The following is a 25426-nucleotide window of genomic DNA, read 5'->3' on the forward strand; positions in this document are numbered from 1 at the left end:
CACTTTGTCTGCAAGACACATGGACGGTTCTTTCATACAAATTCTGTAAGGTCGTGTCCATTAAAGATGGATCGACGTAGTCAACCAAGAAGATAATCGTTGGTTTGTTCTGATCAAATGATTCCCGAATCTCTCTTCTACACCAGTATTTTTGATAGAAGTCATTCGACACAACAAACACAACAACGGCCGAATTACCAATGCATCTGATCATTTCATCGCCAATCCTTAACCCGGGTCTGAAGTGGGTGTCTCCAGAGCAGATAAGATTGTCGTTGCTGATTCTGTAAATATCCCTCATCTTCCGTTTCATCTCACTCTTAATGTCAACAGCCACATTTACATCTTCCGAACAAAACGAAAGGAAAACAAGATGCTCTTTTCGAAATGAGCCATTTCTCAATTGCGATAATACTGTTTCAAATGCAAAATTCTTGGCTTTTATTTTCGAACGTATTATCAATATAACAGCAACTAACACGAGAACAAAGGTCACGGTCGGCGTTGCAATGATGAGTTCCATTATCATTTTCTTTCGTCTACAGAAAGTCTTAGTCTTCGACAAAGCATCTGGAATAATCTGGATTCTTTTCCCCTCTAAAGAGCAAGTGTATTGGTCATAATCACCAACCAAATATGTGCCAGAACCAGCATTCAGCCATTCAATTGTTGCCAACGATTCAGATGTGCATGTACACACAAATGGATTACCGGACAAATCAATTTTTAAAGACGTGTTTGAGTTAGTATATATTTCGTTCATGATTTTCTTTTCTTGCTTTGACAAATGTTTGATCGCATTTTGGCTGACCTTCAGATACTTTAGTCTGCGTAAATGCAGGCCAATGGAATCCAAATGCTTAAGGTTATTCAACGATATGTCAACATGTTCCAACGCAGTGTTGTGTTCAAACATCTTCTGAGATAAAGTGTTCAAATTGTTCGAAGCTAAATTAATGTATTTCAAATTAATATTATGAGAAAACAAATCATTCAGATCTTTCGGATACTTTTGTTGCATGTTTGATAACTGATTAAAGGACAAATCAAGAGTCTTCATGTTTACTGAAGGTCTCAACAAGGCGGGCGATGCATACTGTAAGTCATTGTTTGAAAAATTTCCAAACTCGAAGGATTCAACTGTCACATTGTTCAATGAGGCTGTTATGTTCAGATAATGCATGCGATTGTTGCTACCCGATACCCTTTTGACATGCATAAGACATTGAGACATGTTCAACTGGAAATCTGATATCACAATCGGCTTGTCTGCTTTACTTATAATATCATCCAGTATGTATTCTTCTATGTTATTGTAAAACAACACACCGATACAGGAAAATCCGGTGTTGTTGAATGTTATTCCTTTTCGTAGCACTGGGGAGTCAAATCCCTTCATATCCAACTTTCTAAGACTCTTGCAAGGTGCACCAAGGAAATTCCTGGCCCTAGTTAGTACTATGTAACGCATCTTTAGTTCCTTTATCGAGTTACATATGTTATATTTGTGTAACAAGCCAAAATCCATGTCGCTTACGAACGTATTGGATGCATCAAAATAATGTATGTTTCTTGTTCCATTGAATGTCACCATTATGAAAAAGTAATCAGTCATTTCTATTGTATTTAGATTAAAAGAGTTCAGTCCTGCCAAAGACACGTTCCGAAGCAATGGCAAAGGAAATTGCCCAATTGCTGGTAAAAACCATTTTGGTTCAAGTTTAATAGCTCCGTCAAAGTCAAGACATTCGATGTTATCTAAACCTCGGAGCAGTTCATTAGATACATTTTGAAGTTGTTCACTATGAAGTCCAAGAAATGTTGTATTCACAAGGCCATCAAAAGCGTCTTCGCATAAGGTTTTTCCATGTGAGCTATATATTATAAGGGTCTTGATACGTGCCCAGAGTACATTTTCTCGAAATATACCTGGTTCTATTCCATTAAAGTTGAAATCAAACAAGTGCACTTCTTGTATTTCATCAGAGAAATTTAACGGAACGTCTCTGATTGCCGTTTTGTTGCAAGCGAGTTCAAAACGGGAACATTTACATGTTTGTGGGCAAAATTCTGGTGTAGCTAGAACCAGCCGGATAATTTGAAATGAAAATATAAGTCCAATAATGCGCATCATGTTGAATGTTGTTCAATTATATTTCAATAGCCTTAAGTCTAACTATAACTTCTTCTTTAAATCCTTAAAACGAGTACTTGAGTGTTCGTGTGTAAACTTCCATTTTGCGACTTCATGTTTAAATATAAATAGATATTTAGATGCAATCGGGTAATTACCTTTTTAAATGTGCTTAGTCATAAAATGTTTGAATAATTTACATTGACATGGATGGATACGCTAAGGAGACATTAACAGTAAAATGTGATAAGAAAACACTGAGTTTGTTTTAGTTATGTTCGAATTCATGGTTGCTAAATTAACTTTTTATGAAAACATAACTGTGTTTTCCAACTTCTATGAAGTCGTATCTTACAACAGTTTACAAAAAAAAACATTGATCATCACCGGTTAAATACAATAGGGTGGCATTTAAATGATAGCAGTTTAACCTTTTGATGTATTTTGCGCTAATAAAGTTTTTTATCCTAAAACTCATTATCAGATTTCGCATTAAATTCGGCTTTAAAAGTGTTTCAAATGAAAGTACAGACATATGTGAAAAATGGTCCTTAACTTTGCACAGCATCCTTAATAAATTGAGGCAAAATCTCTTAGATTCCAGAGTCCCTTTAATGCACTGAAGGAAATTGCTCTTTTACAGCTGCACTCTCACAGATTGAACGTTTTGACAACTTTTTTTTTTGTCTTGGAACGAGCCATTTTTTGCGAAAATCCATGGAAACCAGTTAAATAAGATTGCTGACAAAAAAATAAGATCGCAGATATTTGCATTTAAGTTAAAAAAAAATGATGTTTTATGCATTTTTCTTAAACCGTTAGTAACGGTTTGTGCCATAAAACATTAATTTTCAAATGGAAATATGAAAATCAACGATCTGACTTTAGTCAGCAATCTTATATCATTGGTTTGCAGATATTTACGCAAAAATTGCCCTTTCCAAGACAACAAATAATAAAAAAAAATGGTAATTCTGTGAGAGTGCAGCTTTAAAGTGTGTTTTTAACTTGCCTTTGTTTTAATAGGATTTTGATTGAATAGTTAGTTTACTTTCAGTTGTAGGAGTTTCTGGTTTCCCGTTGACATATTCCTAACTTACTGTTTTAAGGTTTCGAATCACATCATTGGATCCTATAGCCATATGCTAAAAAAGATTTTCTAGGCTTACATATATGATATAAAAGTGCTATACTTTCACTTCAAGACGGGACATTTCAATGAAAGTTAAAATATCAGCTTAACGTAAACCATTTAGTTAGATTACTAGCGACCAGCAAAACTATTTTACTGCCTGACCGCTTTAACATACTACATTGTACATGTACATGTATATATAATAAACAAAGGGTTGTTGAAAAATTGGCTTTGTTGTTTTGAATCTGCAATCGTCGACACGCATTTAGAAATACTTGATTTATGAATGTTTTGCGACAGGTTGTTTAATATACACAATCTGTCGCAGACCCTTCGCTGAACATTCACCACTGACTCGCGACAAACAACCATTGTATGTAGTCTGCAAAGTTGAAAACCCTTTTTCGCCATTGTTGTATGCGTTACTATTTTTCTATGTTGTATGCGTTTTAGTCTGTACCCTTGACAGTATTTCTGATTTTTCAAATGTTGTGCACAACATAAAGTTAATCATTAAAATTGACCATTGTTGTTTCTGATTGTTAGACCCAGCATATCCATTTGCCCCTGGCAACTAGCCCAACACGGCGGTGGGGAAAGTCTACGACATTGCAGCTTCTGCATGAAAATCTGCCTTTGTCTAGTTGTGTGTAACCGGTACCGCCGTGCAAATTCTACGCAAGTAATAATTACGACACTAAAACCGGCGGGTTAAACAAATTACGTAAACACTGCATTTTAAGCAAGAAAAGAAAAATGGTAGAAGGTCCAGGTTGCAAGTTAAAGGGCATAAAAATTAAAGCCAAAATCAAGGGTCAATGTGTTAAAAGAGTAGGAGGCAATGCTGTTGACAAGGTATTTCCACCGTCGTTTGAATATAATTAAATCCTTCTTTGTTGTCATCTGGTCATCTATTTTCAGAAACTTGATCAAATTTCTCCAACTAGGTGCATGTTTAGGTGAGAATAGTGGTTGCAATTGAAAGATCTGAATGTTGGCTGCATTTTTTGTTGCAACTTTTCGTTTGGGTGCTTTTGTAGGCATGTTTTTCTTAGCTCTCACATTTCGATAAAATTGGAGTTGTTTCACTTTACTAACTGAGATTTTCTGACTTTGTAAAAGTGCAGTAATTCATAGTTATTTATGCTAGATAGTTGGGAATAGTGACCCCTTTGATGAATCTGAAGAAAAATTATATTCTAGGTTATTTTAGGTTAAATGTCACTAAATTTTGTAAAGGTCAAATTTCAGCTCATTCCCACCAAATCACTGTGATCTGGTCCACTATATAGCCTAGTCCACCTAAATGGCTGTACAAGAGTCTTTTGAGGATCTAGACTATGGCAGGCTCTAGTCCAAATAATTGTACGTTGACGGATTTTTTTTTTGATTTTTGATATGGCAAATCCTTCACGTACAAATTATTTAGTATCAAAAGTGGGTAGTCTAAAATAATAGACGTGTTATACGGGATTCTTCCAATCCCTAACGTCTAAACGGGAATGTGCAAAAAACGGGGGTGTTTTAAAAATATTGAAATTGTTTTAAGTGAAGTATTTTATGGTTGAAATTGAACATAAAGAGTTAAATTCATATTTTACCATGTAAGTGAAATGTTATTTTGCACTAAACAAGCATTTAATGCATTAAAACAAGTTGTTTACCTTTCCAATAAAACGAAAGTTGACTGACACAAATAACAATTATGCGAAGGGGAACAACTCGATACAATCGTAATAACTCGGCCTCCTCCGACAAACCTTCGAGATAGACCTTGTTATACACTCGTAACAACTCGGCCATGTCCGAAATGTTCCGAGCGATTTAAAACTGTGCCCTGAAGCCTTGCAGGTGCCCTTCATGTATATATCGTTATGTTTTGACAGAATGAAATGAAGAAAAGCCGTCAAACTCATAATTATAAGTTGGATATTTTTTTGTGTGCGTACGGAACTAATATAAAATAACATTATCTGGTAATATTTCTTGTTTTTATGATATTTTATAGACGCTATATGCTTTAACCCGGAATCCTGATCGGAACAACTACCCACTTTTGATACTAAACAATTTGTACGTGAAGGATTTGCCATATCAAAAATCTAAAAAAAAATCCGTCAACGTACAATTGTTTAGTATCAAAAGTGGGTAGTTGTTCCGATCAGGATTCCGGGTTAAAGCATATAGCGTCTATAAAATATCATATGTCAAGATAACAAGAAATATTACCAGATAATGTTATTTTATATTAGTTCCGTACACAAAAATTAAATATCCAACTTATAATAATGAGTTTGGCGGCTTTTCTTCATTTCATTCTGTCAAAACATAACGATATATACATGAAGGGCACCTGCAAGGCTTTAGGGCACAGTTTTAAATCGCTCGAAACATTCCGGCCATGGCCGAGTTGTTACGATTGTATAACGAGGTCTATCTCGAAGCTTTTCGGAGGAGGCCGAGTTATTACGATTGTATCGAGTTGTTCCCCTTTGCATAATTGTTGTCTGCGTCAGTCAACTTTCGTTTTATTGGAAAGGTAAACAACTTGTTTTAATGCATTAAATGCTTGTTTAGTGCAAAATAACATTTCACTTGCATGGTAAAATATGAATATAACTCTTTATGATCAATTTCAACCATAATATACTTCACTTAAAACAATTTCAATATTTCTAAAACACCCCCGTTTTTTGCACATTCCCGTTTAGACGTTAGGGATTGGAAGAATCCCGTATAACACGTGTATTATTTTAGACTATGGCAGGCTCGTGACGTCCACCATCTCAGCAAAACTAGCGAACGGTCCTTGCTCAGAGAATACTCGCAGCCACAATTTGGAAACTATCTCCGTTAGAAATTCTAAATTTCTACGATAATATTATTGCCTACTATTAAACACATATTTATTTAAGTAATTATGCAAAAAACATGTTCAATTTCAAATATCATAAAACACTTACATGTGTCGATTGTTTATCAAGTATCCTGATATCTGTTAATCTGGGACAAATCTGAGTCTGACTGGTTGTGTACATGTATAACGGTTTTCGTTATTAAGAATATATTTATGTGAAGATAGCGACAAAATTGTAGATTTCTTAGTTTAAATTATATTTTCATTTATTCAGTACGCGATCTTTTAGTGTTTACAAGTTACTATTACAGAACATGAGACCACAGGCTATATTTTTTGTCTTACATTTAGTATTGTATACATGTGTAAAATAAACACAAATAAAGATATGAATTTCTTTTTAATAATCAGTCAGTAACAAGTACAACAAGCAGTTGAATATTCTATATGTTCTACAAGATCAGTTTCTTTCAGAAATCTGAGACAACAAAATACTTACATGGTAAGAAGTAAACAGTAACACTTTTTAAAAAACACAAACGTGATAAGTTGAGAGCCAATCCTTTAGCAGTAAAATTACAAAAGAAATTTTAAAAAAAACAAAACTGTTGTGACTTACTGACTTGATAAGAATATAAGTCTTAGATAACTTAGCATAGTAACACCTAAACATTTCAACATTAACTAGCATTAACCAGAAATAAGTAAATTATTCAGTATCTGTCATGTCCCTTGTTTCTATAATCGATTGTTCAAATTTCACTGTCGATTGTCGCCAACGTAGACCCAGTGATTTTTATTTAAATTTTCAAAAGTCACCTGTGGCTTTACAATTGGGAAAATAAGCGTGTTAATTCCCAAAATTGGGAAAATACAATGAACATTAAAATGGTCATTTAAAAGAACCAGTAACAAAGAAACCTATTAAAACTGTTTCAAATCTCTTTAATGACAGTTACTATCATCAAAACATGTAAAACATGATTTTTGTGCCAAATGATCCCTATCAATGTTGGGAAATTATTCATAAATATTAACAAAGGCTATAATTTATATAATACTTCAATGAATTACATTGATATTTTCATCATAATATGCACTGACTCTGTTAACACCTTACATTGTTTAATCCCTTGTTTTAACTCTTCGAAATAAACAATTTCTTACTTCCTCTTAAATTGGATACAAAATCTGCTGTCTAATAAAAATGATGACGTTCACACTCATAGAGAGAATGGAATTAATATATCAAAATTTTTATTTTTTCCAATTTCCAAATAGTCTTGTTTGCAATTGATCAAAACACAAATGAATGAATTTTGTAAAATCTCATCAACATGTTTCCTTCGGCATTCATCAAAAAGTGAATACACCATCATTATAATAAATAAATACTTTGTCATTTCACCCAGTTGTCTACTTTCAGTTTCATTTCTCAGTTCTGTCATTTTCCGATATTGGCAATGAAGGTCAATGTCATGTATGTAAACATGTAGGTGACGCATGACAAAGAACAGCATTGTCTATTTAATCAGTTATTTTAATCCCCTCCTGCACCGAATAATTTACTGTCACTTTTGAATTATAAATCCTTCTGTTGACAATGACACATGTTTTAACACAATGTTTTTAACTCTTAATTTGTTACATACTCTCTGAATGGATAAAAAAATATATTTCAACCAATGAAAATCCACCTTTCACCATGACGCGGATGTTACATCATTGTATGTCTCTTTGAATAGCATTCGGAACTCCTCGTCCATTTTTTCAAAAAAATGGCCGAGGAGTTCCGAATGTTTGAATAGACGCTTGCATGTAAGGGAAATAACTGTTTTGTTTACATTTCCATCGTCTTTTATTCTTATTATTTTTAGTTTGAGAACTCCAGATTTGGAATTTGTATTTAGTAATGGGGGAAAAAAGGATACTTTATGACATGAATACCGGCTATAAATATTGCCGAAAAAAGACCTGACAATTCATAATTGTATTTTTTATTCATTTCTTAGGGGAATTGATAACCCTTTTTTTGGGAAAATATGACTATTTTTTGGGAAAATTGGACGATTTTCGGCGAGGGTAAACAACCGATATTCGGCGGTAAATTTCACGAAAAAAAATCACTGAGACCGTTCCGATCATTTTTCGATTATAACCAATCATTGGCACAACACTAGTTACAGGGATACATAATGTCAAAATAATATAAAAGTATCCCTGATCGCTCATTATTGTAGCTAATTACAGCCACAATAATGTGCGTTAAGAGAACGTTTTTTAACACGTAGAGTCCCCAAATAAATATCATCAAAAACTCTGAAGCGGCTGTTATATGGACTAGGCATTGGCTGAATAAGTAGTGAATGCGTGGGTACAGCAGGTGACGCATTTTAAACAGTCGAAAATGGTTTTTATATGTCATTGCTGTGCTATTTTTTGTGTGAATGCTGAAAACATTTATTTGCTGCCACATATTAATGGAATGATTCTTTATAAAATGGCCAACATGGTGGTGAGTTTAACTAATTTTTAAATATTTATGGGATGAATTGCGTGGTTGATGGCATTATCGAGGTATGAACGCAGTTGGGCTGGTTACACATGCATACTTTAACCAGCCCAACTGTGTTCATATCCCTGATAATAAATGACATCAACCACACAATTCATCAATAGTTCCTTATTTATTTCTAGAATTGTTAAAAAAATACTTAATTTCAATTTAGAAAACCGTTCAATAATTCTTTTTTACCTCATTCTGTAAATACAACAACTTGACGGTAACCAGAAATAGTTTGTCATAGGATGTCATAACAATGCGGAAAAATATATACAAATTCACAGTTAATTTCTAACATAAAATTGAATTGCTAGTGACAAAAATATTATAAAAATTCATAAATCAACACTTTTAGGCATGTTGATTTAATGTTTTTCATGGCCTGTTGAAACAATTAAAAAAATAATATGATAAATAATTTTCAATGTACATGTTTATTTATAAGCGGTTGGAGCATATCCACAGATATTTCATCCAGTTTGACTATCGATAATCGGTTCCACTCAAGTTAAAGATTATCGATAGTACAATCGTTTTTGACAATACCTTAATTGTAGTTTTATTCTTGTACGATAATTAGTAATCCTTAATTATGCTTATGTTATGCATATGTTTGTAGTTATTTAGTGTTGTTGTTGCTTTCGGCCATATTGTTAATGAAAACAACTGCACCCTTCCGAATGAATAAACAATTTCAAATGAGAAAATTGGCTAAAATTAACCGAACGCAAATAATGAGAGGAAAGAAGAAAAACAACTAGCAGGTTGAATCGATGAACGATGACCAAATAAAATTGATTGTCACCAATTTCAGGCCCAACCAATCAATTTTTTGTTATAAACATAACTAATATTTATATTATATAAATATGCAGTTCAAGAAGAAGGATGTGGGCGCTGCTTCTCCATTTCATCAGCTGATTGGTCGACATCTGGAAGATGTTCAGACACTCGGGAAAGAATTGTTCATGTACTTTGGAGATATCTGCTTACGGTACAGTATATATATTTGCAATGCCAAAACATTTCAGGTTAAAGATGTACTCATACTCCCAAATCAGATTTACCACAATTAATACAATTGTTTAAATAACAAAAAATATGTATAAATGTCCAAAACGTTTTCGTGAAGGATACTTTCGGGTTTTTAAAAGAAAGGTGCAGAAAACATTTCTACCTAATGAGACAATAGTAGATCACAAGTAAATATTTTACAACTCACCAATCATTTAATATTTTTGCTATTTCAGCTATTAAAAACATGGTTACTATCTTCTTATCATTAATCAATATTTATTATATATATTTAGTAAGTAGTTTGTTTGTTATAATGTGTATGTATTGACTTTGAATAAGGGAGTCACTTTAAACTGTTTTTATAAAATCTTTCCGTTGGCCTAGCCAGATGGTCATGGTTTATATAGTTCTTTCTTCCGCCTGTATAAAGGGAGACAACACCAATGGGAGAATTTGGCCATTGGCTATATATTAAAGATTTACTGTTTCATGAATCATCAACTGAAATTTATGATTTTTGTTACTGTGTATGTATAAAAACTTAGTTGAATTTTAATATTAAGTGCCTAAATCATTATAGCAGATGTTCAGATTAAACTTTATTAAAGTAGGATGACAAAATAAATGTATGTAACTTTGTTATTTAGTGAATATTACTTCCTTTATGACATGATGATTATGACTGAATGTAGAGTAAAATTATTTATTTAAAAAATAAATCAATAATAACTACCAATTGTATAATTGTAGTGATAATTAATGTTCTTTATGTGTAAAATGTATCATTATTTTATTTGCAGACATATAAGTACAAATTTGACAGTACTAGTAATGGTACCACATCATTAAAGCTGCACTCTCACAGATACACCATTTTTGCAACTTATTTTTTGTCTTGGACATCATTAAAGCTGCACTCTCACAGATACACCATTTTTGCAACTTATTTTTTGTCTTGGAAAGAGCAAATTTTTGCGTAAATATTTGCAAACCAATGCTATAAGATTGCTGACAATAAATCAGATCATGGATTTTCATATTTCTGTTCGAAAATTAATGTTTTATGGCTTAAACCGTTATTAGCGGTTTAAGAAAAATGCATAACACATCAGTTTTTGAATTTATATATAATCATCTGCGATTGAATTTTTTGTCAGCAGTCTTATATTATTGGTTTCCATGGATTTTTGCAAAATTTGGCTTGTTCCAAGTCAAAAAATAAAAAGTTTAATCTGTGAGAGTGCAGCTTTAAAATTAGCATATGGTTTTGTTGGAACTGGTACCTAAACCCAACTTGTATGTTCTTTAGGGTTCATTTTCTGATGGATGGCCAGTCATTTATCAACAATGCGAAGGTTGACAATGATTCTGGTGGGAGGACTGAGACAGCCACGCTGGAACTACACATGTCGGAGGATGTACTTACGTTCAAGAAGTCTTCAGTGGATATCAGGTATGAGGAAAGGGATAAACTGTGTCTTGTTTTACTTGAAAGTAAATATAATGTTGGAATAGTGTAAAACTTAATAGAGCAGTGATCATTTCATTAATAATTGCCTTTTATAGGATAGTATTTGTTTCTGCTGCTAAAAACAGTCCATTTTCCCCATTTTTCATAGCAACTATTATACGTCCCGTTCTATGAAAAATTGAAAAAACCCTGCTGCATAGGGCGGATGAGCATCTTTAAGTAAGTTGTCTTATCAATAACTTGAGAAGCCAACCAATACTACCCAAATTTGATCAGAATGTTAATGGGTATAATATCTTAGACAAGTTTGATAACCAGCCATATCGCTTTATTAACTTGAGAGTTTTTGTCCTTTAATTATAGAAACAACATCAAATTGTTTTTGTCTGATCATTAACTTTAGATGCCTCTGTCCAATCTTCACCAAATTTGGAAAGAATGTGTATGGACATAATATCTCAGACAAGTTCCAATACCAGCTGTTTTTGCTTGATTCATTCATGAGTTAAATGCCCTTTAATTATAGAAAATACCTAAAATAAATCTTGTCTGATCAATTTCTTTAGAAGCCTTTTTCCAATCATCACTAAATTTAGTCTTAATTAAAGTTTATTAATAAGCCATATCGCATGAGTCCTTCTTGAGTTATAATTCTTTACTTATAGGAATTACCTAAAGTTGGACTTGTCCGATCAAGAACTTTGTTCAATCATCACCAAATTTGGTCAGAATGTGTATGGGCGGATCTCGGTCAGGTTTGATAGCCAGCCATGTGTCCTCAGTCACTCCAGAGTTATGACTCTTGAATTAGTGAAAACTGTTGTACAGAGTCTGCAGTCTAAATTTGGCTTAAAGTAAAACCACACCAAACTGGACTTCTTAAGTTAAGACAGGCATATTTTGTGAAAGTTGGCGCTCTTGTTTTATTTTAAATTATCATACCTTATGTTTTTTCAAAATGTTTTCCTTTTTTCATTGCAGAAACGTAACAATCACATCATATCTGCGAATATCTTGTCAATGCCCTACTCATCTTTATGCCATGTTCTATGTAAATGTAGCATACTTTTCTTCATAAATGGTTATACCAACTTGATGGAAAATTCTGTGTTTGTACCCAATGAAAACAAATGAATATGTTATACCTGTGAATATTCTAATTTCAGGCCATCGGTCCCCTGTAGGCAGAAATACGAGACAATGAATGATGTTGACATATGTTCCCCAGTGTTCAACTTCCGACGCGCATTCTCTCTTGTACGTGAACAAACGGACAGACAGGTGTGTGATGTGCTCCTGGACCAGTCCATTCTGCCAGGGGTCGGCAACATCATCAAGAATGAGGTCCGTTACTTAGCATCTTTTAAGTGTTGGTAAAAAAAGATTGTGATAGAAAATTAAACTAATGCTTAAAGCAGTTTGCTCTTTTAAATTACTTGTTCACAAACAGAAGAAACATTTTTTTCGCTTAAAGCTGCACTCTCACAGATTGACCATTTTGACAACTTTTTTTATTTTTTTGTCTTGAAATGAGCCTAATTTCCATAAATGTCTGTTAAACAGCGTTACTAACGCTCAAAGAAAAATGACATTTTCGGCAGTTTTTCAAACCATTAAGACTTGTTCTATTTAATTATGAAGTATAAGTAAAGACCAAAGTGAAGGCATTAATACCAATATCAGCTGATTCTGAGACGATAACTTAAACAAGTTGTCAAATTGGTAAATCTGTGAGAGCGCAGCTTTAAAGTGACGTTGTTTTTCTGAAACAATAAATATCTCTTAATTTACCTGAACTCATTTAGTAACATACTTTCCTGAAAGGCGGGGAAGCCACCTTTTTTCTTAAAACATGAACCATGGTATATACAAATAATAAAAATAAACAAACCTTCAGGTGATTTTAAAAATATTGAACATGACCTAACGCTTAATATTGTTCTCTGTTTACAGGCCTTGTTTGACAGTGGCATAAAACCAAGCTCAAAGGTAGGAACATAAAGGAACAATGTCCAAGCCTTAGAAGATAAAGACTCTTCAAGAACAATGGTCTTTAAAGGGACTAGACACCTGATGGTCCCCAAATCCACAAATACATCCCTTTAAACAAGCTTAGAATTGTCAATTCAAGCTAGTATGAGGCTGATAGTACATCACTTTCGTAATCTTTACATGATGGAAAGAATATTTTTGTCAATTGAGTTTACCCATTCAAAAATAACGCATAATCATTTTCAAGATTATAGTGTGTATATTTAGCACGTAAAAGTAATATGATAAGTTCAGAAACATATACCTATAATATTTTAAATATACTGGTATTTAGGTGGTAGACAACACCAGTAAATTTCGAATTTGTTATATACTCAAACTGGAAAGAGACAGGTGTAGTAAGTGATAGTAAGATTAAATATATTGTATACAAGAATATCAATTTTATGTAAGTTTTTGATAATTTTCTTGCAATGTTATCGTCTGGTGTCTAGTCCCTTTAAAGAAAAGTGTTCTAAATTGTACTTGCATAAAAGCGTCGTGTCATTAGTAATTGTCTATATAGCTGCTATATTTTCATATGACAAGATGAGTATTGGAAGCATTGCATTGTGTAGGCAGGCATTCTTCGTGTGACTGCATGTTGTTTAGGTCTTCATTGTAGAAATTAATTTGAAATTCCCTTGAGCCATTTATTTTGGCAATTATGTTTAATTTTGATGCCTCTGACCCAATTTAATCTTGGTTTGAGGTCATAGGGTATTGCTTATTCATAACTAATATGTAAACAAATTGACTGAAAATACATTGCAAATATTTATTGTAATCTGTATTTGTATACTCCCGATGAACAAGTTTGAAGGGGGGTACGTTGGATACATAGGATGATAGAAAATAATGAGAGGAAGTACAGTATACAAGAAACATTACTCTATTTAAGCAAAGTTATTGCCCTTTGTCATTTCTTTCCTTGTTCAGAGCATCACTTGAAAACTTCTGGATGGAATTGAATTTAACATCTTAAGTGGTAAAGTGCAATGAGAAGAAGTTGAGGTTTGAAGAACTATTACTCTTGCTAAGCTAATTGCATACTTTTTCTCTTTGTTACTCTTTCTTGTCTAGAGTGCAACTTTAAAACTATTGGATGGAAGAGTTGTTGCCCTTTTGTACTTTTCCTTGTACGGACCATAACTTGAAAATGGATGGAATTTAATTAAACTTTATACAAAAGTAAAGTACAATAAAAGGAAGTGTAGTGTACAAGAACCATAACTCTTTTTCAGCTAATTACAGAATTATTGTCCATTGTTAATTTTCCTTGTCGGACTATCAGACATCTTAACTACTGTATCACACTATGTGTGTTTGTACATGTACAGATTGGGGAGCTTAAGGATGAGCACATTCGCCACCTGCTCAAGATGACCAGGGACTTTACAGATATATTCTACCGGGTATCTCGAGCATTTCTACTTGTTAAATGTAAAACTTGACAACTTCTGTCATTCTATATTTTATTTTCAGACATGTATCTTTACAACAGAATTCGGTTTTTATACGCCCGAAGGGTCTTATTATGTTATGGCCTCCATCGTCTGTCCGTCTGTCTGTCCGTCTGTCCTTCCGTTAGCAATTCCGTGTCTGGGCCATAATTTGGGAACTAATAAAGCGATTTTCAAATAACTTTATACAAATCATCACTACATTAAAAGGATGTGTTGCACGCAATCTCCAGGTCCATACCTCAAAGACTAGAATCACCATAGGGGGTGCGTTAGCAAATCCGTGTCCGGGCCACAACTTGGTCACTAATAAAGTCATTTTCAAATAACTTTATACAAAGCATCATTACATTAAAAGGATGTGTCGCGCGCAATTTCCAGGTCCATACCTCAAACACTAGAATCACCATGGGGGGGACGTTAGCAATTCCATGTCCAGGCATTAACTGGGTTACTACTAAAGCAATTTTCAAATAACTTTATACAAATCATCTCTACATTAAAAGGATTTGTCAAGCATGCTTTCCAGGTCCGTACCTCAAAGGCTAATTTCACTGGGGGGGGGGGTGCAATTCCGTGTCCAGGCCACAACTTTGTGTTACTACTAATAAAGGAATTTTTAGAAAACGTGTCCTAGCTACATCTTTGTAACCAATAAAGCAATTTTTAGATAACTTTATATAAATTATTGCTACATTAAAAGGATGTGTTGTGAGCAGTTTCCAAGTCCTGCTACTTTTAAACTTAGTAAGCAGTATACTAGCATAACCTAAATGTTTATTAAAGACCTCAAGCCAAATCTTCTTCGGGCGTATAATGCTCCGTTTCGCGGTGCTCTTGTTTATTATTATGATAACTTTGTTTTCCTTAAGCAATTCATTTTTAGTTTGTATTGAGCCAGTAACAGTAAAATTAAGATCAAAAGATGAGGCTGGTTTTATGTAAAAAGCTGAGATCAGTTGATGAATGAATACTATGAACTGGTGAGAAATAAATCAAACGACATTGCATTGAACTTAAATACATCTAATACATTACTAAAACACATCTTTTGAATAATGTGATATCTGAATCCTCAGTGTCGGCGTGATGGTAAGCAGCTGTCTCCATACTACAAGATTTATGGGAAGCGTCTGTGTAAACAGTGTGAGGGCAGGGTCATCATATGTCGCCTTGGTGATGATAGTGGGAGGGTGACCTACTTCTGTGAGAACTGTCAGACCAATGATCTGGTAAACAAAAACAGGTGGGTATTAAAAAGGAAACATTTGCATAGTAAATTTAAAATAAGATTATTGGATGACAAGTTTGGCTTTTCACTTTATGAGTGGTCTTGCTTTCTTATATTTCATGATGACCTGTTAAAGAGGGAAAATTGAAATCCTTTGCATAGTTCAATTCCTTTTTAAATACTTAATTTAATATGTTAACTTACAAGCTTAATTACTTTATAATTATGTGAACCCAATATGTTGTATTAGCTTTGTTTGTTTTCTTTCAAAATGAAAATAGGTCTTGCTGTTGTCATATGTACGTGCTGTAAAATACTATAACCTTGGCCATATGTTGAAAATGTTAATGATGTTCAAAATGAAGCTCCATTCACATATTACCAGTGACATCATGCATTTCTGTAGCATGGCCATAATAACTGTTGGATGGTACTATGTGAAAACCTGATGAATGATGGCAACCACTTACATTGCTCTTGACCTTGATTTAAGATCATACCAAAGGTTAGATGAACAAAGTTTAACTATGATTAAAATGAATTTCAGAAAACTTCCATCTAAGAACAGTTTGCTTGGCTGGGTGCAGACTGGGTCCCACATTTCACAACCGGAGATAGCAGACTGGTCATGTGAGCACTGTACACTCATCAACAAGGACACTGCAACGTCTTGTAGTGCCTGCCTCAACCCCAGGGTTGACAAAACTGTGGAAGCCAAGCCTGCACAGTTTGGGGCTAAAGGGCATGTTTCTGGACAAGGCAATCAAACAATGAACAGGAAAAGGAAAACAGAAGACTCTGGTGTTGAGCAAACAAGGGCAAAAACTCAGAAAATTAACACAAGTGTGGTCAAGCTGGAAAACAAAACTGGTTTTAAAACAAAGATACCTCAAAATGGATCTGCAAAAACCAACAAAACACAAAATGGAACAACAAAGGAACAAAGTGATAAAAGTAGGATTCCAATGTGTGAACATCACAAGCGAAAATGCAGCATGAAGGAAGTTCGCAAAGAGGGGCAAAACCTGGGACGCTGGTTCTTTTCGTGTGTCGTCAGGTCCTGTAATTTCTTCCAGGTAATTTGTCATTGCTGTTAGCTTTACCTTCCATAAATTTCAACATCTATATTACACTAGGATATATATTCTCCAGTAATAAATTGAAATTATTAAGAGCTAAATGGTACATTTGTTCGTGTTATTTAGTGCAGACAGAAGAATTTCTTTGCAGTTATAATGAACAATTATATCTGCAAAAAGTCATGGTATAATTATAGATAGGGAATAATTATATTTGTAAAATGAAAATGATATAGTAGCGTGTAGTGAACAATTATATCCGTAAAATGTCAACTTATTGTAAATTATTGTGAATAATAATATATGTTAAATGTCAAGCTATTGTAGTTGATAATGAAAATGGTGTTGTGATGGATAGTTCAAAAATATATCTGTATAATTTCATTGTTATCTTTTTGATAGTGAACTATGGTCATAAAACTAGCAAGTCCCATAACTCATGCTAAATATTTCCCCTCGTAACTGCTTGTAATGGATGTGAGAAAAAGTATAGATTTTGTTATTGGCTTGTTGCAAGAAGGTATCCTTGTGTGTTTTATATTTAAGTGGGCTGATGTCAATTTTCCTACCTGCACAGACCATGGGAAACCTTGTACTATACGCACTGTGTTGAAAATAGGACCGAATAACGGAAAGAGGTTTTTCACCTGCAAACTGCCCAAGAAAAAACAATGCAAGTTCTTCGAATGGGCAATTGGTTATGACTAAGAGTGGTATATTCAATGTATATAGACGCTGTTGTATACTCAATACATGGGATTCATGTCCAAATGATTTTGCAGATCAGTAGGTTGTTTAAACTGCATTTCCATAGGGTCACTGACGCGGCCTCTCTGTCTTGATAGGAAAAATCATTCAGAATGTATATAAAACAAATATCCCTTTTAATGATGCAATGCAATGGTGACTTTATTATGCCCCCCTTCGAAGAAGAGGGATATATTGCTTTGCACATGTCGGTCAGTCCGTCCGTCCGTCGGTAGACCAAAGCTTGTCCGAGTTATAACTCAACAATTCCTGGAGGTATGGTGATCAAGCTTGACATGAAGGTTGGGCCTGACCAGTAGATGACCCCTATTGATTTAAGGGCTCATCGGGTCAAAGGTCAAGGTCACAGTGACCTTTAATGATAAAATAATTATAAAGCTTGTCCGAGTGATAACTGAACAATGCCTGCTTCCATGGCTCTCAAACTTGACATGGAGATTGGGCCTGACCAGTAGATGACACCTATCGTTTTGGGGGGTCATCGGGCCAAAGGTCAAAGTAACAGTGGCCTTGATTGGTTAAAGGGTGTCTGAGTGATAACTCTACAATGCCTGCACCCATGGCCCTCAAACTTGACTTGGAGGTTGGGCCTGACCAGTAGATGACCCCCAGTGATTTATGGGCACATCGGGTCAAAGGTCAAGGTCACGGTTACCTTAAATGATAAAAGGTTGTCCCAGTGATAACTACCATGCCTGCACCCATGGCCCTCAAACCTGAATTAGAGGTTGGGCCTGACCAGTAGATGACCCCTATTGATTATGGGGGTCATCGGGCAAAAAGTCAAGGTCACAGTGACCTTGAATGATAAAGGGTTGTCAGAGTGATAACTCTACAATGCCTGCACTCATGGCCCTCAAACTTGACTTGGAGGTAATGTCTGACCAGAAGATGACACCTATTGATTTTATGGCTCATGGCCTCAAAGGTCAAGGTCATAGTGACCTTTAATGATAAAATAACTTTAAAGCTTGTCCGAGTGATAACTCAACAATGCCTAGACCTATGTTCATCAAACTTAATATGGAAGTTAGGACTGACCAGTAGATGACCCCTATTGTTTTGGGGGTCATCGGGCAAAGGGTCAAAGTCACAGTGACCTTGGTTTGTTAAAGGATGTCTGAGTGATAACTGGACAATGCCTGCTGCACCCATGGCCCTCAAACTTGACTTGGAGGTTGGGCCTGACCAGTAGATGACCCCTATCGATTTTAGGGTCATCGGATCAAAGGTCAACATCAGTGACCATTAAGGCAAACTTAACAATTCATTGACCTATGATCATCAAACTTGAGATGAAGGTTGGCCCTGACTAGTAGATGACCCCTATTATTTTGGGGGTCATAGGTCCAGAGTTTAAGGTCACAATGACCTTAAATGTGAAAAAGTTAGCAAAGCCTCTCCCAGTGATATCTCAACAATGCCTAGACCTATTATCATCAAACTTGACATGGAGGCTGGGCCTGACCAGTAGATGACCCCTATTGATTTCAGGAGTCATCAAATCAAAGGTCAAGGTCACAGTGACCTTAAACGAAAAAAGCTTGTCTGTGTGATAACTTGACACTGCCTGAACCCATGGCCTTAAACTTGGAGGTCCATGCATATTTCATTCAATCCCAAATAATCCTGACAACATGGCACTCAGGGGGGGGGGCATAATGTTTGACAAACACCTCTTGTTTTTAAGTTGTTTTAAATATTTTGGACATTTCTTAACAGAAAAATAGCAGAGTACTTGTTTTATGTGTTATTATCAAACATTGTTTTAGCCAAAGTATTGATAAAGGTCAACAGTACTAAGATATGTTTAGTGTTATTTTGAGTCACACAGTGAAGCTACACTCTCAATGCAGGTTTGGAATCCCCGTACCCCAAACCCCAATGAGTGGGGAAGACATATTGTTTTGTCCTGTCAGTCCATACGTCACTCGTCAATTAAGCTTACTACAGAGCTACAGATAACTTTTTTACATTATATTTTACACCCTTATGCATTCTAGTAAAGTGTATGGTACACTCTTGGGTTATTCATTAGTGTAACTGCAATTTCTAAAGTGTACTGATACATTAAATTACAAAATTGAATGACTTATTTTACTTAATGAACTTTATAGTACAAAACAAGAACTTACTCAAAATTGAAATGTTGCTCAGCTAATTATAAGTCCTGATTAATTAAAACATCTTTACTACATGTACTTTGCTTTCTTGGCTTACAACCTTCTATAGGTCTCTTAGGATAGTGTATCGATTTTAACAAATCGGTTTAGCATTTAGTCAAAACCGCTGGCGTATAACAGTAAAAAATACTCGGTAGAACTTCATGCCCTATTTTTAGCTCACCTGTCACACAGTGACAAGGTGAGCTTTTGTGATCACAATTTGTCCGGCGTCCGTCCGTCGTCCGTCCGTCCGTCCATAAACTTTTTACTTTAAACGACATCTCCTCATAAACCGCTTAGCCAATTTCATCCAAACTTCACAGGAATGTTCCTTGGGTGGTCCCCTTTGAAAATTGTTCAAAGAATTGAAATCCATGCAGAACTCTGGTTGCCATGGTAATGGAAAGGAAAAACTTTAAAAATCTTCTTCTCCCAAACCACAAGGTTTAGCCCATTGATATATTGTAGGTAGGATCACCAAATAGTCCTCTACCAAGATTGTTCAAATAATGGCCCTTGGGTCAAAATTGGCCCCGCCCAGGGGGGTCATGGGTTTTCTCTAAAAAAAATTAAAAAATCTTCTCCTCTGAACTTACTTGGCCTAGAGCTTAGATATTTGTCATGATTCATCGTCTAGTGGACCTCTACAAAGTTTGTTCAAATTATGGCCCTGGGGTCAAAATTGGCCATGCCCCGGAGGGTCATGGGTATGCTCTATATGTTTATAGTTAAAACTTCAAAAATCTTCTCCTCTTAACTTACTTGGACTAGAGCTTAGATATTTGGCATGATTCATCGTCTAGTGGACCTCTACAAAGATTGTTCAAATTATGCTCTTGGGGTCAAAATTGGCCCCGCCCCGGGGGGTCATGGGTTTTCTCTATATGTTTGTAGTGAAAACTTCAAAAATCTTCTCCTTTGAACTTACTTGGACTAGAGCTTAGATATTTGGCATGATTCATCGTCTAGTGGACCTCTACAAAGATTGTTCAAATTATGGCCCATGGGGTCAAAATTGGCCCCGCCTCCTTGGGGGGTCATGGGTATACTTGATATGTTTATAGTTAAAACTTCAAAAATCTTCTCCTCTTAACTTACTTGGACTAGAGCTTAGATATTTGGCATGATTCATCGTCTAGTGGACCTCTACAAAGATTGTTCAAATTATGGCCTTGGGGTCAAAATTGGCCCAGCCCCGGAGGGTTAGGGTATTCCCTATATGTTTATAGTTAAAACCTCAAAAATCTTCTCCTTTGAACTTACTTGGACTAGAGCTTAGATATTTGGCATGATTCATCGTCTAGTGGACCTTTACAAAGATTGTTCAAATTATGGCCTTGGGGTCAAAATTGGCCCCGCCCCGGGGGTCATGGGTATACTTGATATGTTTATAGTTAAAACTTCAAAAATCTTCTTCTCTTAACTTAATTGGACTAGAGCTTAGATATTTGGCATGAGTCATCGTCAAGTGGACCTCTACAAAGATTGTTCAAATTATGGCCTTGGGGTCAAAATTGGCCCCGCCCCGGGGGGTTAGGGTATTCTCTATATGTTTATAGTGAAAACTTCAAAAATCTTCTCCTTTGAACTTACTTGGACTAGAGCTTAGATATTTGGCATGATTCATCGTCAAGTGGACCTCTACAAAGTTTGTTCAAATTATGGCCCTGGGGTCAAAATTGGCCCCGCCCCGGGGGGTCATGGGTATGTTCTATATGTTTATAGTTAAAACTTCAAAAATCTTCTCCTCTGAACTTACTTGGACTAGAGCTTAGATATTTGGCATGATTCATCGTCAAGTAGACCTCTACAAAGATTGTTCAAATTATGGCCTTGGGGTCAAAATTGGTCCCACCCCGGGGGGTCATGGGTATACTTGATATGTTTATAGTTAAAACTTCAGAAATCTTCTCCTCTTAACTTACTTGGACTAGAGCTTAGATATTTGGCATGATTCATCGTCTAGTGGACCTCTACAAAGATTGTTCAAATTATGGCCTTGGGGTCAAAATTGGCCCAGCCCCGGAGGGTTAGGGTATTCCCTATATGTTTATAGTTAAAACCTCAAAAATCTTCTCCTTTGAACTTACTTGGACTAGAGCTTAGATATTTGGCATGATTCATCGTCTAGTGGACCTCTACAAAGATTGTTCAAATTATGGCCTTGGGGTCAAAATTGGCCCCGCCCCGGGGGTCATGGGTATACTTGATATGTTTATAGTTAAAACTTCAAAAATATTCTTCTCTTAACTTAATTGGACTAGAGCTTAGATATTTGGCATGAGTCATCGTCAAGTGGACCTCTAGAAAGATTGTTCAAATTATGGCCTTGGGGTCAAAATTGGCCCCGCCCCGGGGGGTTAGGGTATTCTCTATATGTTTATAGTGAAAACTTCAAAAATCTTCTCCTTTGAACTTACTTGGACTAGAGCTTAGATATTTGGCATGATTCATCGTCAAGTGGACCTCTACAAAGTTTGTTCAAATTATGGCCCTGGGGTCAAAATTGGCCCCGCCCCGGGGGGTCATGGGTATGCTCTATATGTTTATAGTTAAAACTTCAAAAATCTTCTCCTCTGAACTTACTTGGACTAGAGCTTAGATATTTGGCATGATTCATCGTCAAGTAGACCTCTACAAAGATTGTTCAAATTATGGCCCTGGGGTCAAAATTGGCCCCGCCCCTGGGTGGTCATGGGTTTTCTCTATATGTTTATATTAAAAAAAATCAAAAATCTCCTCTGAACTTACGTTGCTTAGAGCTTAGATATTTGGCTTGATTCATCGTCTAGTGGACCTCTACAAAGATTGTTCAAATTATGGCCTTGGGGTCAAAATTGGCCCCGCCCCGGGGGTTAGGGTATTCTCTATATGTTTATAGTTAAAACTTCAAAAATCTTCTCCTCTGAACTTACTTGGACTAGAGCTTAGATATTTGGCATGATTCATCGTCTAGTGGACCTCTACAAAGATTGTTCAAATTATGGCCCTTGGGGTCAAAATTGGCCCGGCCCCCTTGGGGGGTCATGGGTTTTCTCTATATGTTTATAGTGAAAACTTCAAAAATCTTCTCCTCTGAACTTACGTGGCTTAGAGCTTAGCTATTTGGCATGATTCATCGTCTAGTGGACTTGTACAAAGATTGTTCAAATTATGGCCTTGGGGTCAAAATTGGCCCCGCCCCGGGGGTCATGGGTATACTTGATATGTTTATAGTTAAAACTTCAAAAATCTTCTCCTCTGAACTTACTTGGACTAGAGCTTAGATATTTGGCATGATTCATCGTCTAGTGGACCTCTACAAAGATTGTTCAAATTATGGCCTTGGGGTCAAAATTGGCCCTGCCCCGGGGGTTAGGGTATTCTCTATATGTTTATAGTGAAAACTTCAAAAATCTTCTCCTTTGAACTTACTTGGACTAGAGCTTAGATATTTGGCATGATTCATCGTCAAGTGGACGTCTACAAAGATTGTTCAAATTATGGCCTTGGGGTCAAAATTGGCCCCGCCCCGTGGGGTCATGGGTTTTCTCTAAAAAAACTTAAAAAATCTTCTCCTCTGAACTTACTTGGCCTAGAGCTTAGATATTTGTCATGATTCATCGCCTAGTGGACCTCTACAAAGATTGTTCAAATTATGGCCCTTGGGTCAAAATTGGCCCCGCCCCGGGGGGTCATGGTTATGCTCTGTATGTTTGTAGTGAAAACTTCAAAAATCTTCTCCTTTGAACTTACTTGGACTAGAGCTTAGATATTTGGCTTGATTCATCGTCTAGTGGACCTCTACAAAGATTGTTCAAATTATTGCCTTGGGGTCAAAATTGGCCCCGCCCCGGGGGTCATGGGTATACTTGATATGTTTATAGTTAAAACTTCAAAAATCTTCTCCTCTTAACTTACTTGGACTAGAGCTTAGATATTTGGCATGATTCATTGTCTAGTGGACCTCTACAAAGATTGTTCAAATTATGGCCTTGGGGTCAAAATTGGCCCCGCCCCGGGGGGGTTAGGGTATTCTCTATATGTTTATAGTGAAAACTTCAAAAATCTTCTCCTTTGAACTTACTTGGACTAGAGCTTAGATATTTAGCATGATTCATCGTCAAGTAGACCTCTACAAAGATTGTTCAAATTATGGCCTTGGGGTCAAAATTGGCCCCGTCCCGGGGGGTCATGGGTATACTTGATATGTTTATAGTTAAAACTTCAGAAATCTTCTCCTCTTAACTTACTTGGACTAGAGCTTAGATATTTGGCATGATTCATCGTCTAGTGGACCTCTACAAAGATTGTTCAAATTATGGCCTTGGGGTCAAAATTGGCCCCGCCCCTGGGTGGTCATGGGTTTTCTCTATATGTTTATATTAAAAAAAATCAAAAATCTCCTCTGAACTTACGTTGCTTAGAGCTTAGATATTTGGCTTGATTCATCGTCTAGTGGACCTCTACAAAGATTGTTCAAATTATGGCCTTGAGGTCAAAATTGGCCCCGCCCCGGGGGGTTAGGGTATTCTCTATATGTTTATAGTTAAAACTTCAAAAATCTTCTCCTCTGAACTTACTTGGACTAGAGCTTAGATATTTGGCATGATTCATCGTCTAGTGGACCTCTACAAAGATTGTTCAAATTATGGCCTTGGGGTCAAAATTGGCCCCGCCCCCTTGGGGGGTCATGGGTTTTCTCTAAATGTTTATAGTGAAAACTTCAAAAATCATCTCCTCTGAACTTACGTGGCTTAGAGCTTAGATATTTGGCATGATTTTATCGTCTAGTGGACCTCTACAAAGTTTGTTCAAATTATGGCCCTGGGGTCAAAATTAACCACACCCCGGGGGCTTAGATATTTGGCATGATTCATCGTCTAGTGGATCTCTACAAAGTTTGTTCAAATTATGGCCCTGGGGTCAAAATTGGCCACACCCCGGGGCTGATGGGTTTTCTCTATATGTGTTATAGTGAAAACTTAAAAAATCTTCTCCGAACTCACAAAGACAAGTAACGTCTTAATTTAAACTGGATAACATATTTAGTACACATACCAATTTTCAATATGGGCCACATACAACAATTAATAACAAATATACATATATAGATACACACGTAAAATCAAGTAGTGACAAGAGCTTAGATATTTGGCATGATATATCATCTAGTTGACTTGTACCAATATTGTTCAATCTTTGGCCCTGGGGTCAAAAAATGGCCCCACCCGGGCGGTCATGGGTTTCCTTATATATGTATATGATGAAAACTTATAAAATCTTCTTCTCCGAAACCAAAAGGCGAAGGCCTTAGATATTTGGTATGAAGCATTGTTTATCGGACCACTATTAAGATTGTTCAAACTTTAGCCCTGGGGTCAAAATTGGCCACGCCCCGTGTTCATAGGCTTAGGTTTTTAATATTTTTATATAGTCTTATATAATAAAACTTTAAAAATCCTCTTCTCCAAAATATAAGACCTAGAGCTTTCATATTTGGTATATAGTGTTACCTAGTGGACCTACACCA

General features: G+C 35.8%; 1 protein-coding gene across 4 annotated transcripts; it reads left to right on the forward strand.

Moving 5' to 3' along the window:
- The first annotated feature begins 4025 nt into the window (after positions 1-4025).
- On the forward strand, positions 4026-20054 carry LOC128229319 (endonuclease 8-like 3). Of its 4 annotated transcripts, none has more exons than XM_052941173.1 (9): positions 4026-4124; positions 9565-9683; positions 11016-11159; positions 12344-12521; positions 13131-13166; positions 14549-14623; positions 15751-15917; positions 16450-16978; positions 17528-20051. In XM_052941173.1, exons 1-9 carry the CDS (start codon positions 4026-4028, stop codon positions 17687-17689), a joined length of 1509 nt encoding a protein of 502 aa, XP_052797133.1. In that variant the 3' UTR covers positions 17690-20051. The 4 variants fall into 4 exon arrangements, with proteins under 4 accessions (XP_052797133.1, XP_052797132.1, XP_052797134.1 ...); XM_052941172.1 differs by lacking the exon at positions 4026-4124 and adding an exon at positions 8467-8641; XM_052941174.1 differs by lacking the exons at positions 4026-4124; positions 14549-14623 and adding an exon at positions 8467-8641 and having other exon boundaries at positions 17528-20054.
- The last annotated feature ends 5372 nt before the right edge of the window (positions 20055-25426 follow it).

Source organism: Mya arenaria, chromosome 3, assembly GCF_026914265.1.
Source record: "Mya arenaria isolate MELC-2E11 chromosome 3, ASM2691426v1".
Lineage (NCBI taxonomy): Eukaryota > Metazoa > Mollusca > Bivalvia > Myida > Myidae > Mya > Mya arenaria.